General features: G+C 48.2%; 6 protein-coding genes across 6 annotated transcripts; all 6 read left to right on the top strand.

Moving 5' to 3' along the window:
- Positions 1–2,371: 2,371 nt before the first annotated feature.
- TEOVI_000714800 (Adenylate and Guanylate cyclase catalytic domain containing protein, putative) lies at positions 2,372–6,016 on the top strand (the record flags this gene model as incomplete). Its single annotated transcript, XM_067221622.1, has 1 exon — positions 2,372–6,016. The coding sequence occupies one exon, from the start codon at positions 2,372–2,374 to the stop codon at positions 6,014–6,016; it is 3,645 nt and encodes a 1,214-aa protein (XP_067077723.1).
- Positions 6,017–11,716: 5,700 nt separating this feature from the next.
- Positions 11,717–12,313, top strand: TEOVI_000714700 (Ras-related protein Rab4; the record flags this gene model as incomplete). Its single annotated transcript, XM_067221621.1, has 1 exon — positions 11,717–12,313. The coding sequence occupies one exon, from the start codon at positions 11,717–11,719 to the stop codon at positions 12,311–12,313; it is 597 nt and encodes a 198-aa protein (XP_067077722.1).
- Positions 12,314–12,615: 302 nt separating this feature from the next.
- Positions 12,616–13,401, top strand: TEOVI_000714600 (uncharacterized protein; the record flags this gene model as incomplete). Its single annotated transcript, XM_067221620.1, has 1 exon — positions 12,616–13,401. One exon carries the CDS (start codon positions 12,616–12,618, stop codon positions 13,399–13,401), a length of 786 nt encoding a protein of 261 aa, XP_067077721.1.
- Positions 13,402–13,664: 263 nt separating this feature from the next.
- Positions 13,665–14,738, top strand: TEOVI_000714500 (LEM3 (ligand-effect modulator 3) family / CDC50 family, putative; the record flags this gene model as incomplete). The annotated part of the gene is made up of 1 exon (XM_067221619.1): positions 13,665–14,738. The coding sequence occupies one exon, from the start codon at positions 13,665–13,667 to the stop codon at positions 14,736–14,738; it is 1,074 nt and encodes a 357-aa protein (XP_067077720.1).
- Positions 14,739–15,247: 509 nt separating this feature from the next.
- Positions 15,248–15,700, top strand: TEOVI_000714400 (profilin; the record flags this gene model as incomplete). Its single annotated transcript, XM_067221618.1, has 1 exon — positions 15,248–15,700. The coding sequence occupies one exon, from the start codon at positions 15,248–15,250 to the stop codon at positions 15,698–15,700; it is 453 nt and encodes a 150-aa protein (XP_067077719.1).
- A 699-nt stretch (positions 15,701–16,399) lies between these two features.
- Positions 16,400–16,828, top strand: TEOVI_000714300 (uncharacterized protein; the record flags this gene model as incomplete). The annotated part of the gene is made up of 1 exon (XM_067221617.1): positions 16,400–16,828. The coding sequence occupies one exon, from the start codon at positions 16,400–16,402 to the stop codon at positions 16,826–16,828; it is 429 nt and encodes a 142-aa protein (XP_067077718.1).
- Positions 16,829–17,057: the final 229 nt, after the last annotated feature.

The following is a 17,057-nucleotide window of genomic DNA, read 5'->3' as shown; positions in this document are numbered from 1 at the left end:
AAAAAAAAAAACGAAAAACATTGTATTGTACGTTCTGTAAAGGCACGACAACGTAAGTGGGCCTCTGGGAGCTGGAAACGGGGGTTGCGGCCAAGCTGTGGCTTCACGTATTGGTCGGTGGAAGCTGCTTTCCGTAGTGTAGCTGACTTCATTCACGAAGGAAGGGGATCATAATAATGTATGTTGACCATCCTCCCTTCGGTGGTGAGCTGTTTGGCTATCCCGTAGCTATCGAAACGAGTAGGGAACAATTATTAGAGTCGTGTCAAATCGTTTTCCGTAGTGCCACAAACGAGAGAAGTGGGTGCGGAAGTGTTCGGAATAGGTGAGCAGACAACGACCTTCCTCCGCTCGACCGCTTGATATGTTGTCAAACGTGGTCGATCGGTGGGAAAAGAGATGGTTCACCTTTCTTGGGAGGAGATGCGTTTCACGATTTTTCTTAGCATTGTCCTGTCGCCTAATGATACGTCCTAACGTAGTGGAGTGTGTGTATAGGGGGGGGGGGCGGCTGCCGCGCTGTGTGAACTGGCCGCAATGGTATCTTCCATTAGGTTAGATCTACGGAGTGAGTGACCCGAAGAGCCTGACATGGGCATGAAGCGCTCGCAAACTAGGTGTCGATGATTGTTTTCCCCTGCCGAGTCCGGTTGTCCGATTATACAAGAATTTTGACGTTATGAGGGCAAAGACGGAACCCCTTTATTGGGCGGAACGCTCTTGTAGGATGATTCCACCTTGCTTGCGAAGGGATGATCTTCTTCGCATAGTGGGTACAGTGGCCGTTGCTTTTTATTTGAGCTGACATTTCGATATTACCGTTTCCAGGGCGCACCACCTTGATTCACGATTGCGTAAAGGTGAGTGCGCAGACTCTTTTGTCCATCCTTTTTAGCGGTGCGAAGTCTAGTAATAATTTAAATACCCCTTCGATACGTGTGTATGATCTTCCCCTTTCACCAACTGAGTGTTTAGGAACTAAGCACTGGGTATTGGAGTAAAGAAGCGCGTGTACGGGTGCCACTGTGCTGTACTGTATCTGCGCAAGCTGGTTATTTTCCACGGGGAGGAGCCTTTGACGCGTGGGCTGTGCCAGCCAACGGCCACCTTCCTGGATTATTTCGTTGGGGCATCATCATTGGAAATTTATTTGGATCACATCAACTCTGACAATCCTACCCATGCTCCGGGAGCCTATGCGAGCGGTCTTTCTTACGTTACCTCTGCACATATTTTGTCATCCGTTAGGTGTCTAGCTTCATATAACATTTGAGGGTACATTCCTCTGTCTCAGATGTCATTGTCACTCATCCCTTTGATCAGCATGGGGAGGTGTTGGAGCTCGGATGGCGATTGAAGAGGGAATAGCGCGCGTTCTCCATGCGCAGATGGAGGTAATGGGCCAAGAAAATTTGAGTGTGCGTAATTTCTTGTGACCTTCTAACCAAGGGACGGTGTGCTCCCTGGAGCCACTGGGGCTTACTTTCTGCACTTCATGCAGGCTTATACCACACGTTCTGGAACGGGGGTTGCCTCGCCTTCATGAGGTGGTAGCTATCCTTTCGCTCGGTAGTCATGGGGCTGATTCCTATTTCTTCACGCGCTAACTGCCGAAATTAGAACTGTTATGACAAACTGGAGTGGCCGCGACAAGATGCTTTCTACAGGATTCAATGGAGTATCTTGACTTCGTGCGAGCTACGTCCACTTACTTCCAAACACACCGAAACAGCAGAGTCTGAACCAGCAATTCGGTGTTGCGCGCGTGTGTGGGAGGAAACGGCGTGTGGATTCGTGTTGCCACTTTTATGAGATGGGGATTGTATGTAACGTAACAACACTAAATATGCGATGCCGAAAACTGGGGATGAGCGACTCAGTCACGAAGACCACAGAAGTATTCAGTTGGGAGCGGGGGCTCATTTCTCAACCAAACTATATTCTCCAGGTCGCGACTCAGTAGGTGACAGTATAAGGGGCCTTATTCGTCTTTTGGTATTCCTACTGGACGTGATGCTTGCTTTTGTGTAGCCTGTGGTGTCATCCCTCCCATGTGACAGCAGGAATGAGATGCCGCAAATCGTGTTGGACTCCCGTCTTTTTGTAATTAACTCGCTGCGGCCCCCACACGGGACTCCGCATCGCAGCATGAACCGATGCCTGAGCTTCGGTCCTCTTCAGTCGATCGGCGCACTGCCACAGGAAAATTTTGCTTTATCATTCCTAACACCGCTTTGTCTCTCAGTTCGTAATCTGCTCTCCGTTTCAAACCTGTTTTCTGAAGGACATACACGTAGGCAACAACGAAAACGATTACAAAAGTACCTCAGTGAAAGAGTTTCCGAGTGGTGCTATTTATACTTGCGGGGAGATGACCACCACGAAGGCTTCGTGTCTTATATCCAGTGACAGTGCCCTTCGCCGAAATTCCATTGTCGCCACGGCACCATTGCTGCTGCTACTGGCGCTAACGTTGCCTGTCGGTAATGGGGAGGTCACGCAAGTGAACGTCCTATCTCTCATGTACACCACTGAATTTCCCGTGGAGGACGCCGTTTTATTTGATAAAGGACTTAACGTTTCATTAATGGCGCGCCGTTTGGAGCTCAAGGGGCAAGTGAAAGTTGAGTTTATTCGTCCTGCAGCACCTAACTCTCCAATAGATGTCGCAATCGAGCAGGGTGCTCAGCAGAGTGTAGGCAAACTATTGCTTGTTCTTGGTCCGCTGGGCGACGATAACATCCAAATATTTAAAGGTGCGATGGAAGAGCATGAGTTAGTCGCCTTTACCCCTATTGCCACTTCAAGTGAGGGCTACGGCTGGGATCCTCATCTCTACTACTTGACTGTTGGGCCGGATGCCGAGCTGATGGCTCTCGTTCGCTACGCTGTTGGTGTGTTGGGTCTTCAGCGGGTAGGCGTGATGTACGTGAAAGATACGTCGTTCAGCAGGAAATCATTTGAGTTCGTGGAGAAGCTGATGATGAGGATGGGTCACAACATAAGTTGCGTGTTCGCCCCAGAAAGTGGCTTCTCTTCTGCAGGTAATAAGGTCTCTTTGGACTCGGAATGGGAGCAATTCGCCGCTGCACTTCCACAGGCGATACTGTTGCTTGGTCCGCGCGGCCGCGATAGTAGATGGTTTGTCATGCGGGTAGCAGAGGACAATCGGACATCGCGCTCACATTTGCTTGCGCAGTCAGGGTTACAGAGCTTTTTGCTGAAGACATGGTGCGAAGCATTGGAGGCGACGGGCGCTGAGTTTAGGACTGGACAGGTGATCTTCTCAGGGACGAATCCTCTGGCATGCGACACAGAGTACAAGGCGGTACAACGGTTTATCGATGAAACAAAAAGGTATCTAGGAAACGAGGAGGAGGGGAGTGAGGACGCAGGGGCGGGAGGCCTCTCCAATGATACTGGGGGAGAGATGATGATGCTTGGTTGGATGACTGGTGAGGTCATTTCTGCGGCACTGGGCAACAGTAGGGTTGTGAGCAACCGCACAGCTTTTATGGAATCCTTATATTATCAACGTCGTTACGTAGTAGATGACCTCGTGATCGGTGATTACGGCAACGAATGTGGGGAGGAGGCAATTCGGCAGGGTGCTGTCTGCCGCTGCAACCAGGGTGGAAGTATGGTTTACATGAAGGAAATGGTTAGTAAGACCCTGCTAAGGCCAGTGACTGCGGGTTATGTGACTTTAGGTATGTCGCGGTGCTCGAGGGAATCTTTGCAACTTAATGCGCCTTTAAATGCTCTTCTTCTGCTTATGCAGGACGATGACGTTGCGCTAAGAGCAAACGTGGATTGGGACGTTGGCGCATCTGCTAGTGTGGGGAACGGGCACCTCACCGTGCATGACAGACTGTTTTTACACTCTTTCCTTGCGACATCAGACGCCGCCGCCAGTATTCTGCAGCAGCTGCTCAGTGTCAGGATTGTGTCGGCTGTGTTTGGTGTCGTCAGCGACGACATGCTCGAAATAGAGGGTATGACTTTCTTCGATCCGATAACAACTACTCCCCGTCTAACTAAGCCGAGGAAAAATGTTATTTACCTCTCTCCCACGATGGAACAGCAACTTTATGTGCTTGCAGAGTACCTTTACAGCAATCCGCCCCCGAGTGTCAAAGCCATCATACGGAGCAAGGAGGCTTCCGAAATTTCAAAGCTGCTGAGAAAGACGCTTCTAACGTTTGATGCCCCTTTGAGCCCCGCAGACATCCTTGATGATGATGATGAATTGGGCGACTACCTTCCGACGGAGGGAGATGTAATGGTCATCGGCCTCACCAAGTCTGATGTGGGGACGATCGCGGAGCACCTCGAGACTTTTGAGGAGAGTCGGGTGTTTTTGATCTTCTCTGAATTAGCGTTGCTGTTTGAGGAGTTGAGAGCGGCATTCAGGAACAAAGCGTCCGCCCATCGCCTCGTGTTTGCTACCAACTTACCCCACTGGGCGGAAATCGAAATGCCAACGGACCGAGTAGATAATCTTAATTCTGTCGTCCCAGATCGGTCACTGTGGTCTCCCATGGCGTTGCTCGGTTTCGTCACCGGACGGTTGATGGAGTCAATTTTGGAGCGCATGGAGAACGTGAACCCTGGACTACTGGCGGATTTATTCTTCAAGGAGAGCCTCATTACTGTCGACGGAATGTGGTACGGACCGTACACTGATGATTGTGATATCGGCAAACCAATTGAAGGAAACCACTGCATCCATAATTATGGAGCCACGCATATATCCGTGTGGTCGATGGCCCGTGTACTGAGATCGGACGTTCCACTGCTACAAAATCCCACAACACCATCGATGGAATACATCGACCCCGACGCTATTGTATTGACTGGTGCGGCCATCGCTGGCATTGGCATTGCTGTCTTCGCCTCCTTGTTGCTCCTCGCCGCGCTTGGGGCCTTATTATACTTTACGATGAACAGAACCCGTGACAACGCCAGTGCGCCGAAGGAGCCGATGGAGCCCGTCACGATCATCTTTACTGACATTGAAAGCAGCACCGCTATATGGGCTGCACACCCTGAGCTGATGCCCGATGCCGTTGCCGCTCACCACCGCGTAATCCGCCGCTTGATTGAAAAATACGACTGCTACGAGGTGAAAACCGTTGGCGACTCGTTCATGATTGCTTGCAAAGGTGCGTACCCGGCCGCGCGGCTCGTGTGGGAGCTCCAAGTATCGTTCTTGAATCATGATTGGGGAACAGGCGTGTTTGATGAGATTTATCGTGACGCTGAAAGGGAGAGGCGGTCAGAGGACCGTGAATACAACCCACCAACTGCATATCTGGACTCCGAAGTGTACAGTCGTTTGTGGAATGGCCTGCGTGTACGTGTTGGAATCCACACCGGATTGTGCGACATCCGACGCGATGAGGTAACGAAGGGTTACGACTACTACGGCCAGACAACAAATATGGCTGCGCGGACGGAGAGCGTGGCAAATGGCGGTCAGGTGCTGATGACGCGTGGGACGTACTTTTCGCTTAGCTCAACTGAGCGTCAAGAGTTTGGTGTCACGTCTCTCGGCTTGGTTCCGCTCCGCGGTGTGCCCGAACCCGTGGAGATGTACCAGTTGGATGCCGTTGCCGGCCGTGTCTTTGCCCCGCTACGCTTTGATAGAGAAGCCTGTTGCGAGCAGGAGGACGGGACTAGCACTTCCGCCAGTGACCACGGCTCCACAGTGGCCGAGCTAAGTGAATCAGCTCAGTGGGTTGTTGCTTCTTTGCGGGCTGTGCTTCGCGCATTCAGCACATCTCAGCGCCAAAAACTGCTTATGCCCATTTGTGAGCGTTGGAACGTGTCGATACCGCGAAAACCTCTGCCCATGTGGGGTGAAGAACACTGTGAGGCGATTATGCGGTCTATCGGGGCAAAGATTGGCTCCGTCGTGGACCACCCCGCCGCAACTGACGCCACGATGACGGGGAGCACTGTGACAAATGATTCGGTGATATTCATATCCGGAAACCCCGAAGCGCAGCGGTGAAAACTACTCCACGAACTAATGACAGGGGAAGGAATCGTGAGGTAAGCCCATTTAGGGGCCTACCGATGTAGGGCAGTGTAGTTAATAGAATGCTATTACTTTTCCCCCAGACTTTTGAAAACGCTTACGGTGACGGCGTGTGATTTGTTTTAAACCAGTTTTCGCTAATAATTTTGTCACTGCGCCGCTCAGGGATGTGAGATTGTATACTGTGTGGCGTACCCCTTCGGCAGTGGCAATAAGCGTTCGACCTTCACCCGTGACCGCAGACTGTCGCGCCGGTGGAATATGTGATTTTTTGTTTTTCTTCCTTCCTTTCTTTCTTTTTTTTTTCCTGAGCGTACGCGATTTACTCCATACGGCGGCAACTTTTTCCTTATTTATATGCATATATATATAAATCGTACCCTAAAGTTGTGCACGTGCTATTTGCATATATTTGTTTTTTTGTCATTGGTCTTCCAGCGGTGAATACGCGTTTACACCTTTAACGTGCAAAGATTGCATGCCTAACTCTGTGTCAAACGTGTTATCGCAGGGAACACTCCTTCTTGGTACCAAACACTTTCGTGTGTTGGGGCGTATCGCCGCGTACCTTCCATGCACCGCTCATATCTCGGGGCATTGTTATTTTTTAAAGACATCGATCGTATGACTTTAGTGAGTGTTATGACTTTCGTTTTTCTCGAGCTTCCGTGTTTACCTCCTGCCGTTGTCGTTATTTTTGACATTTGTTTCACTAATTCTCCTATTATTATGTTACATGGGTTAGCCCAGCTGCGAGAGCCACCGCGCCCTCGCTACAATTTCTTCTCCCGCTTCTCGGCTGCCCATCCACCAAGCAAAACCTATCGAGCAATATGAAGTGGGTGTGTACCATGCTAAGTTTGTTGTTCGGTTTCGCGGCGCTGCAGCCCCTAGTTTCTCTGATCCTCTTTAAGTTTCAGCAGGCCTTCTCCCTTCACTCCTTAGGCACCTGTATTATAGTTTGTCGCACGGCAACGGCAGTTGTGTATACGCTGCCGTCGTAATCGGTGCACGTTATCACTGGGTGTGGTGTATCCGGCCAATCTTGCATGTTAGGGTGCATTATCCCGTATTAGTTCCCATGGTGTTTAGTAAGTGAAGCAACGCAAGCACCATTGTTTCAGCCGAGCTGCTGGGGACGATTATGTCTTGGCCCTTGTGGAACACTTATGTTTTAAACGTTTTTAATACGAGGCAACGTAAGTATTCGTACCCCAAGAGAAACCTCGTTGCCCACCAGTCAGTTTTTTCCTCGGCGAAGTAGTGAACGCATCCCCCATCCTGTCGACAATGCTTGTGGAGAGGCCCACTCATAATTGTGTGATGACGCGCAGTGCCTTCGTATTGATGTCTTCACTGGTGCGGGCGGGGCCGATTCTCAAGGTCCGAGGGTCACTAAGCTATTCAGCACGTATTGTGGGCTCTTTTTTCTCCCCACTGAGCTGCGTGAAACGCCTGCAACCCCGCACGGCTATAATATCAACCCCATGACGTAGAGCAGCCTGCGGGAGGAGTCTTTTCGCGTTTTTGCGTATGGCAGTTGAGCCACCCGTGACGAAGCTGTGTCTGACCCAGGAAATGCGATTTAGCCTTCGGTCGAGGGAGTTCACTGTGGTTATGAACGGTACTGATCCAAAAACTGACCTCCGCGTTGCCCCGCAGGTCATGGAAATAGTTTCTAGCCATGTGTTGCTAACTGTATAAGGAGTGTTCCACCAAACCAGTTAGGTGGGGTTATATTTTGCATTGACTTAGTGCCACGATGATTTACACATGATCCGCCGATTCGGACGTTCTTGTATAGTTTGCATGCCTCCGCTTCTTTTTGTTTCTTCACCATATTTCACCAAACAGCTGTGTCACAGCATTTGCTGTTGAGTGTTTGGAGCCCTGACTGTTCTGGCTCAAGTAAGTTGTCGAGTTGATGCTTCAGGTTCCTTACAATCATCCTTTCCATTAGCTTGCAGAGGGCACTCATAGGGTCAGTGGCCGGGACGATGCGCCTTTGTTGCGTGTTCGTTTGGCTGAAGGGTTGGTATTATAACGTCCCTTCTCCTCTGTTCTAGCATTTTGCACGCTTCATACGGTGCTTAAGCATCCCTAGTAAGCATTCTCTCCTGGAACCACGGCCACTGTACATAAATTGGCCTGGTGCTAACTTCGGTTCTCCCAGGGTAAACCGTTTGGGTTCACAATTCCTCATGCTTGGTTGTTTCGTCCTTGAAGCTTCTGCCGTCATTGTCAACCCCTTCCTGCACATTTCCAGAATCACGTCCTCTTAACTTTGTCAATGGGTGTGCATTAACAACTGCTACTGTACTGGTCGATGGCCTCGTTGCAAGCACCGCATTCACTAGGTCGCAGCTTTCGGGTTCTGTGATCCCTGCTCCCAGTGTTGTTTTCCTTCATTTGACGGTCGTTTCTGTAACCACACCTCTAATTTTGTGTATCTTCGCTAGCTTTCCCCCTTTCCCTCTCTTTTAACATTCCTTTTCCCTATCTTCTGGGAGCCTGCGGAAGGAATGGTCAAGCCTTTACGCACTGTCAGGTAAGATAAAATAACCATTATAATCCTTGTTTTCGTATCACACCTAAGATAAGTATCGCAAAGAGTGAGCTTTTAAAACGCCCACCCAACCCAACTGTCACCGCCTCCGCACCAGAGCCGGGTAAGGTCATTTCCAGCACTTTCCTTATCGTCGGTAAATTTACTTCCATATATTTGAGGACTCGCATTTACCAACAATACCCTTTCCCCAACGATGCAAACGATGGATATGATAGCCACGACAAAGGTTGAAATTATTAAGTTTCCCGCTCTTTTTCTTCCATTTAACGCAGAAAGACAGGGTAAAGATAATTCAGATTTGTTAGTTCCTACGTCCGGAAATGTGGCACACGCATGTTGCCTTTAGTTACCTTTTCTCGTTCGGTTCCATTTTCGCTAAAAAAAAATAATACGGGTTTACTCACCTCATCCACTTCTCTCGGAGAACATTTCGGCATTTTCTTTTGCTCCCACGCGTAGGTTTACCGTTAAAATGTTGTCACTTTTATCCCACGCGACTAATGCCGTGCGGTGGCCACAGTAATTAACTTTAGCATTCGCGTCGATGCCTGTTTCGGTTGTGATTCAATTGCGATCGGTGATTGAATTCAGTTTTGAGATTCAGCCTCTTACCCAACGTTCTCTGGTCGTGGCCACTCCTGGCGGTGGGGCCCGTTTGCGCTCGATTTTTTGTTGTTTCCAGTTGCGGTAAGTGTGTAGGGGCAAATGTAAATTTGCATCCCTTGGTTGTGCATTAGTTTAGCCGATATCCCCTTATGCTCTCCTCTTCGTGGGTCGTTTGTTACGCCCGTATTGTCCCTGATCCTGTATCGGCGCCCGTAAGCGCTTGAAAGAGTGCGCTTTTCCGATGTTCCGGAATCTAGATGTCATTTTGCGGTCTGCTTATTCACTGTGCTGGTGTGGTTTCCCTAGAATGTGGAATACCCCCTCCACAAAAGAGAGGGGGTATTCCAACGCGATTCTTTCGGCTGCAAGAACTATTCTCGTCTAAATCGGCGTCGCGATGTGCACGTAGCCTAATTTGCGTTATTTCAACGGAGCTGTGCGACCTCAGGGGCGGTTTCGGCCACAGGAGCCAATGCGGACACACCCTTTTCAGCCGAGGGGGCGCAAGGTCGTTGCCGCCTCCCCTTTCCGTAGTAACTGATAACCGTCCGCCCACCCCATTGGAAAGGACTTGGACGCATGGAGATGCTCAGCTTTGTTCGTGACGATGCACTGAGCCCTCATGCCGCTTTGGGGGTGGATTCCCCCGTCATGAGCTGGCGGGTGCGGGCTGAATTGGGTATTAGTCCAGTGGTGCGCGCCCCTCTTGGGGTGATGCGGACATCTGCTTCTCGTTTGGTGAGGGCGCTGCAGCTGTCATTTGTTTGAAACGCTGGGAGGCAACCAGGGCCCGCGGGGTTGTCAACTGAGGCGGCGCCGCCTTTGGTCGCGACGTGGTCACATGCGCGCACCCAGTGGTTACTGGACACCGCCCGACTTTGGTGTGCACTTCCGCTATGGACAGGGCAGGTTGGTCATACGTGTGTTTCCGGGATGGGCGGACGAGAGTGACTGTTTTCCGGCATCTACCCTGAAGGCAAAGGCTCCACGATATTTTGGAAAACGGTACGCGGGGGACATCTTTCGTGGCCATTGGGGAGGTGGTTCGCCACTTCTTTAATGCCTCTGGTGGCCAGGTTGGGGTCCACATCAGGTTTTGTGAGAACGTACTTGATCAGGCGGTATCACCCCCTTTTTCCGCCACTGCTTGCGTATCTTCGGTGATGGAGCAGCACCCCGGCGTCTGCGGCCACGGGCCTTTTTGCAGGGATCTTCGCACATGTGACAGCAAATGCACTCTCAGTGAAATACGCGGAGGGTTGGGTATGTTTCTTGAATGTTCTGTGCGACCTACTGTCAAGTTTGAATCGTTTACAGTTCTAGTTTGTTCACTAGATGTGTCAGTTAGCACGACTTCCCTCCTTTTTGTGCCCATTAAAATTATTCATTAGAAACCACCACTTGTTGCTCTGTTTTAGTCCGGCACCGCTCGTTGACGCATTGGTTGACCTGCTTTCTTGGTCGCTTGCCCGGGTACCATCGCCCTGGCAGCAGACAAGCCACCCCCTCGAAGTGTCGTTGTATGATTTAGCACTTACTTATTGCGACTGTTCGAACATTGCTTTTCTTTTCAGAAGGTCCGCATCGGCTGCACGGCAGTGCTTTAGCTATTTTGAGTCAGTGCATGTGTGGTTTCCACCACCTCGGTGTACGTGCAGAGGGATGGCACTCGGTGATGGGGGTCGCGGGTGAATAAAAGACGCATTTAGCTGATAGTTTCAAAGAAAACGTTCGAACCATATATACATTTTTTGTGGGTCAAACACAAATTTAAGTTTTGCGTTACTATATTTTCGGACAGTAATCAGTATGCCAACTATTGTCCCCTCGGAGGAAGGATGCAAGTACTTTTTGTTACCATTTCACTCTGTACCTTGCGTGCAATATTTAGATGCGCTTTCCATTTTTTTTTTTTTAGAAATTCTTGCTCCCACAATGCGCCGATAACACGGTGTTGCCCTTTGGTCTGAGGGGAAGACGGAAGGGTATAGAAAGGCCCTCTCATGAGGGAATTTATGGGGAATTATGTACAGTGCGGCGTAGCATCGTGGTTCCATGTATTGCGTTTATGACATACGAGAAGGGACCTACCATGTATGTGTTTAGGAACGAGGTTATGTGGGAGAATGTACACATTTTGGGGGCAACTTGATTTTTTTTTTTTACCTTCCCCCCTGTGCCTGCACCTCATTTTTGTGTACGTCGAGCGTATTAAGTTGTTTTCATATACATTCTCTAAGTTTCTGTTCCGCATTGTTTCTATTTACATTCTGGACGACACGGTTTATCGGCCAAGGCGTTGCATAAAATTTGATGACCGCAGTGCCGGCGCCCCAAAACCCTTTTCCGCATTAAGGATTTTTCTTACCAAAGAATGTTCCGCGGCGAGAGCACAATCTGAAGCAGTTAGTTATTGCTTTTTTCTTACCAACATTTCATTCGTTTTATTAACTTTTTCACTGTTTCCACCCATTTAGAGTTCTCGGAGTAGTTCAACCATGTCAGAGAGATATCAACAGTTAATGAAGTTAATTGTTGTTGGAGATAGCGGCACAGGTAAATCGTCTCTTTTACACCGCTTTGTTGAGGACACATTTTCAGAGGAACGAGCGCAAACTATTGGTGTTGAGTTTGGATCAAAGATTATTGAGTTATCAGGACGTAGGATCAAATTGCAAATATGGGATACAGCCGGTCAAGAAAGATACAAATCAGTTACAAGAAGTTATTACAGGGGAGCAGTTGGCTGCCTCATTGTGTATGACATTACAGAACGCACCTCCTATGAAAGTGTTCCACAGTGGCTGAACGACGTTCGGCAACTTGCAGGACCGGATGTAGTTGTCATGCTGATTGGAAACAAGAGTGACATGTCAAAAAATAGAGCCGTTCAACATAACGAGGCTTCTTTGTTTGCCCTAGAGAACAAACTACTCCATTTTGAGACGTCTGCTTCCACCGGCGAGTTTGTGACTGATGCTTTTTTAAAAGTAGCCAAAACTGGTTTGAGTTTGGGCACCGATGACAACGACGGGGAAAATGGGCATGCAGAAACTTTGTATGATGGTCCGAAACGGTTTTCGTGTGCTTGTTAGGTATTTGGATTCAAAATCCTTTTTGCTCTACCGTAGAACCTCCATTCTTATGATTATTCACTTTTTGTTCGTGCTATTTTGTTTTCCGTATGCCGCAGTTGTTTAGTGCATTCTGACGTTTCCATTGTTGATAATATATATATCCCAGATGCACGTGCATATATACATATATACATTCTTCTACCGGTATCAACAAAGAGAAAAGAGGGAAATTATCTCAAACATTCACCTTAATTACTTTTTTTTTTTGCTATATTCGTTTGTAGCATTTTTATTCTTCGGATTGTCGTAGGGCTGTGTACATGATTTCACGGAGGAGCTTTGTACTGGCTAGAGGTAGGTCGAGAGGTAGTGAAAGCTGGACGGTTGAAAATCTCGCCGAAAGGGTGTTTGTGTGGAGTCCGCGGTTGTTTAGCTTCTCGCACCGCACACTTTCGAGTATTCGACACCCTTATATCGCTGTTGTTAATGATATGGTGGATTCAGGTGGGCATAAAAAAAGCAAACGTGTTGAGTTGCTCTTAGGTGCGTTGACGGAGTCTCGCGATGAAGAGAAGAAGTGGATGCGGATTTCACTGATGTTCGATTCGATGCTAACGGCAGATGTTGTGGACAAGCTACGGCGTAAGGTCTCGCTCAATATTGATGTTATGATGCGTATAGAGGTGCTTTGGAATGGTTTAGGCGGCGTTGCGCATGAGGTTGTTAAAGAGGATGGATATAAAGCCTTTCATTACAAACTTTACTCGTATTTATTAAATATAGACGACGTCAGCGTAGTCACATCTACTTCAACCGCCATATCAGAAGACTATGCCTATGATGAGAGAGGAAACAATGGAGTGACTTTTGAATTCTTCGCTGTTTCTATGCTTGAGCTGGCTGACAACTGGACCAGAACAAGGGATACGAATGATTTTGTCAACTTTTTAACGGACATATATGAACGTTGTGTAAAAACTAAGCAAAGGCCCATAGTACGTGGCATTCTTCCTAGGTGCGAAAAAACAGCCTACTTCTCCGGTGGGATAATACGTAAAGTGGTTGAAGGAGACACTGTGACTTACGTAAAGGCAAAGCAAAGCTGATCCCCCCTACCCACTTCTAGTTGTGACTGCCAAGATATGTATTTGATTGGATGTACACTACTGCTATTACCGACTAACGGCATTCGACCCCCGGTTGACAGTGAAGTTTACGTATTGTAAGTGTCTTCTCACAATGTGTTTTTTCATTTGATTAGGTATTCCCTTTCTTTTTTCTCACAGAGGGTTTCTTCTCGTTTGAGAGTTAACAGGAAGTAGCGGAAGGGGTGGTATCTCTGTTGTGCAGTTACCTTGAAAGCTAAGCAATGTCCACAAGTGGCATAGTCCGACGTCTTGATGAGGGGATGTTTACCGTATATCCGTACCATTCAGGTTGGATCGTCGCACCGATTTTACTGCTGCTTTCAGCGGCGTTTGTACCCGTTGGCGTCCTTATCATAAAGGAGAGCGACTCTCTTCTTGAAGTTAGCGTGAGTTACGGGGGAGTAAATAAGTATACATATCGCGTTGATGCTGAGGATAAGTATCCACATAAATTCTCCTTCAACGGCTCAAATTACTCCACGGGCGCAACGACGGCAATATCATTTAAAATAAATGAAACCGTTCGTCAGCCTGTATACATGCAATACCGTGTGACTGGGTTTTTTCAAAATTATCGGAGATACAGGTCCTCACAGGACTATAACCAGCTGCTGTACAACCCTCGCTCAGTTTCTCAGGACTGCGAGCCGTTCAGGTATCCTGGCGAGGTGCACAAGGCTGCTGAAACAGGCAATGTGTACTTTCCGTGTGGGTCAATAGCGTGGAGCCTATTTAATGACTCGTTTAAGCTGTACAAGGGGAATGCCACGAGCACACTCAACGATTCTGAACTAATTTGCGATGGATCTGCATTTGATGCTGATGGCAAGAGTTCGGTGGGCCATTCTTGCAGGAAAAACGGCATCGCCTCAAACGGTGACATTAAACTGTTTCGTAGCGCGAAAGAACCCGAAGATGAGGGTATTTGGTCGAGTAAAGGCAAAAGTTCCTCTGATGATCCTTACAGGAAAGAAGGATATTACTACGGCGAGCCTGGGCATCGAATACCCTCCGTAAGAGATGAAGATTTCATAGTCTGGGCGTCGCTGGGCTATACGTCAGAGGTGACAAAGATGTATCGCATCATCGAAAAGGACTTGGAGCAGGGTGACTACAGAGTAGAAATCGTGGAAAATTTTGACGTTTACTCGTTCAAAGGGGAGAAATACGTGGTTCTGACAACGCGATCGTGGTTCGGAGAGAAGAATCATGAAATGGGCATCACATTTCTTGTTGTGGGATGCATCTCGTTTGTTCTTGGCTTAGGTGTTATCATCCAGCAATGGGTTCTTTAGGTTGCGTGTCAAAAATTTGGCTGGTAATGTGTCGCGCTAGATCTTCAGTTAATTGTTTTGTGCTTTCTATGTTGTCTTAATCCTTGGACTGCTACGTTGTATGTACCTATATATATGTATTTGGTACGTAGGTATTTAATTTTACTCCACCACATTCAGAGGTTTCTCCCTTTTTTGTCTGCTGGAAGTTATTGGGAAGCTGTTTGAGCGCTTCATTCATGTTCACGATTTATCTTTTTCTAAATGTTGCTTACCTTTACTTTGTTTGTCCAGAAGGATATGTCTTTCTGTCCCGCTGGTCCCTCGTGTTGAGAGGAAAGAGGGTCTTCCCAATATGTGATCAAGTGTATATTACGTTATTATTATTATTATTTGCTTCTTACCGAATTTGCTACGGAGCACATGTGTATGTTTTATCGTTTCTTATTCACCTTTTCCATTAAAGAAAGAGAGCCCACAAAAAGTGAAGTTTGCCTAACTTAAGGGAAGGTTTTACTAACCGGAAATAAATGTCGTGGCAGTCCTACGTCGACGACAGCCTTGTTGGCAGTGGTTTCATGCACAGCGCAGCGATCGTTGGTCTTGCTGATGGGAGTTACTGGGCGTATGGAGGAACATATGTGCCGCAGCCTGAGGAGGTAACACACATTCTCAAGTGTCTGGAGAATTTCTCGCTCGTACAAAGTTCCGGTGTAACCATCTGTGGTGTCAAGTTCTTCGGTCTTCAGTCAGGATCCGAAGGTCAGATGAAGTACATATTCTTTAAGAAAGGAGCCGCAGGGGGTTGCATATACACTTCCAAACAAACTGCTATTATTGCTGTTTACGGCAACCCTGGTGATGCATCAGCCTTGCAGCAGGATCTCCAGAAGACCGAAGCTACATATGTGGCTGTCAATCCGGCAGACTGCAACACGACAGTAAAGAGAATTGCGGAGTATTTGATTAGCTTGGACTACTGAAGTCTGGTTCCATAATAGTGTTGCTTCGCTTTCTTTTTATTCGAACCTATCAATTAGAAAATTCATATTCGCCACTTTTAGTTGCTCGGTGCACCTGAAGTTTAAATACATGCTCTCGTATGATTCTTCGCTTGTATTATATTATATGTTTACTTCTCGCTTCTTTTGCCTTTCTTTTTTCTTTTTTAAAAAAGCCTTTTTCAGGGAGCTGTAATGCACTTATGCCGGGGCGGTTACGTTTGCTCCTGCGGGCGGCTGATGTGCCCCGGATGTTCTAGGTTGTGTCTTGCCTGCAACCAGCTGGTATGTGCCAACTGCATCCCACTCACGATGACCCACTGCTTGCGGTGTTCCCTGGCTTACATACGTAATACTCGTTGCCAGATGTGATTATTAACCCTTCATTGGGCTTGCCGGTTCGTGCTCGCAGAGAACTTACATTTGTATCACCTTCGTTCATGGTGAGACATCTCTTTCACTTACGCCCCCCTGCTTTTCATCCCCCTTAGCGCCTTCTCCCTTCTCCCATTTACTTCGGCCTCTGGTTGCTCTACCCTCATTATTGTCTCCAAACTCGTGCTTAACCACTGTTCACCGGATAGTACACTGTATTGGTGCGCTGTAATGCTTCGTTGCCACTCTAACTCTGGAGAACGAGGTGCGACTGTGGTGGGAGTCCATTTTAGGTGATTAGGGAAGATGTTATGGAGAAATATCTCTCGATGCCTGCTTCCCCAAGCGAAGTACACTTCCTTCACAGTCCAGTCAACATACACCCTTTCCCTCGGGAAACGCTCTGCACCCTGGGGGGAGGAGAAGAGAATGCCGACACTGCTCATTGATGCACCGAAACCAGAGGCGCTGTCATGTGGAACAGGACAACCCGCCCAGCGTGGACGTCGAAAGCCGTTAGTATGGAAGCGAAGACACCCATGGTTTGACAGGCAGTGGTCCTTGGATCTGAAGCGTGTGAAGAAGGGACCCTCAACTCCCCAATTCCCAGAAGGTGTGCCCTTCACGCAAATAAGGTCGTTTCAATCCTTTGCGGGGAGATCATGGAAAATTAATGCCGGCCGCCGGAGGAAGATCCGGCTTTCACTTAAGCGGGGACGTCGGAAGCTGTTGTGAGTGTCTCCCTCCGCTCCATGGTCGCGCGTATTTTATTCAGGGTATGTGGGTCATGCGGTAGAGGTGCCTACCGTAGTGAAAAGACGTTCGCTGTCGTTCGTTGATACGCTTTTTCTCTGTTGTCACTTCGTGTTTTCTCAATCGCGATCGCGTTTCATGATTGGTAACATTTCTACATACCTGCCATTTTTGTTCTCAAGGGGTGAAAGCAAGGAATGCACACGCGAGC

Source organism: Trypanosoma equiperdum (assembly GCF_001457755.1).
Source record: "Trypanosoma equiperdum strain OVI genome assembly, contig: ctg_1474, whole genome shotgun sequence".
Lineage (NCBI taxonomy): Eukaryota > Euglenozoa > Kinetoplastea > Trypanosomatida > Trypanosomatidae > Trypanosoma > Trypanosoma equiperdum.
The sequence above is the reverse complement of the archived record's forward strand: the minus strand, read 5'-3'. Positions and strand labels throughout refer to the sequence as shown.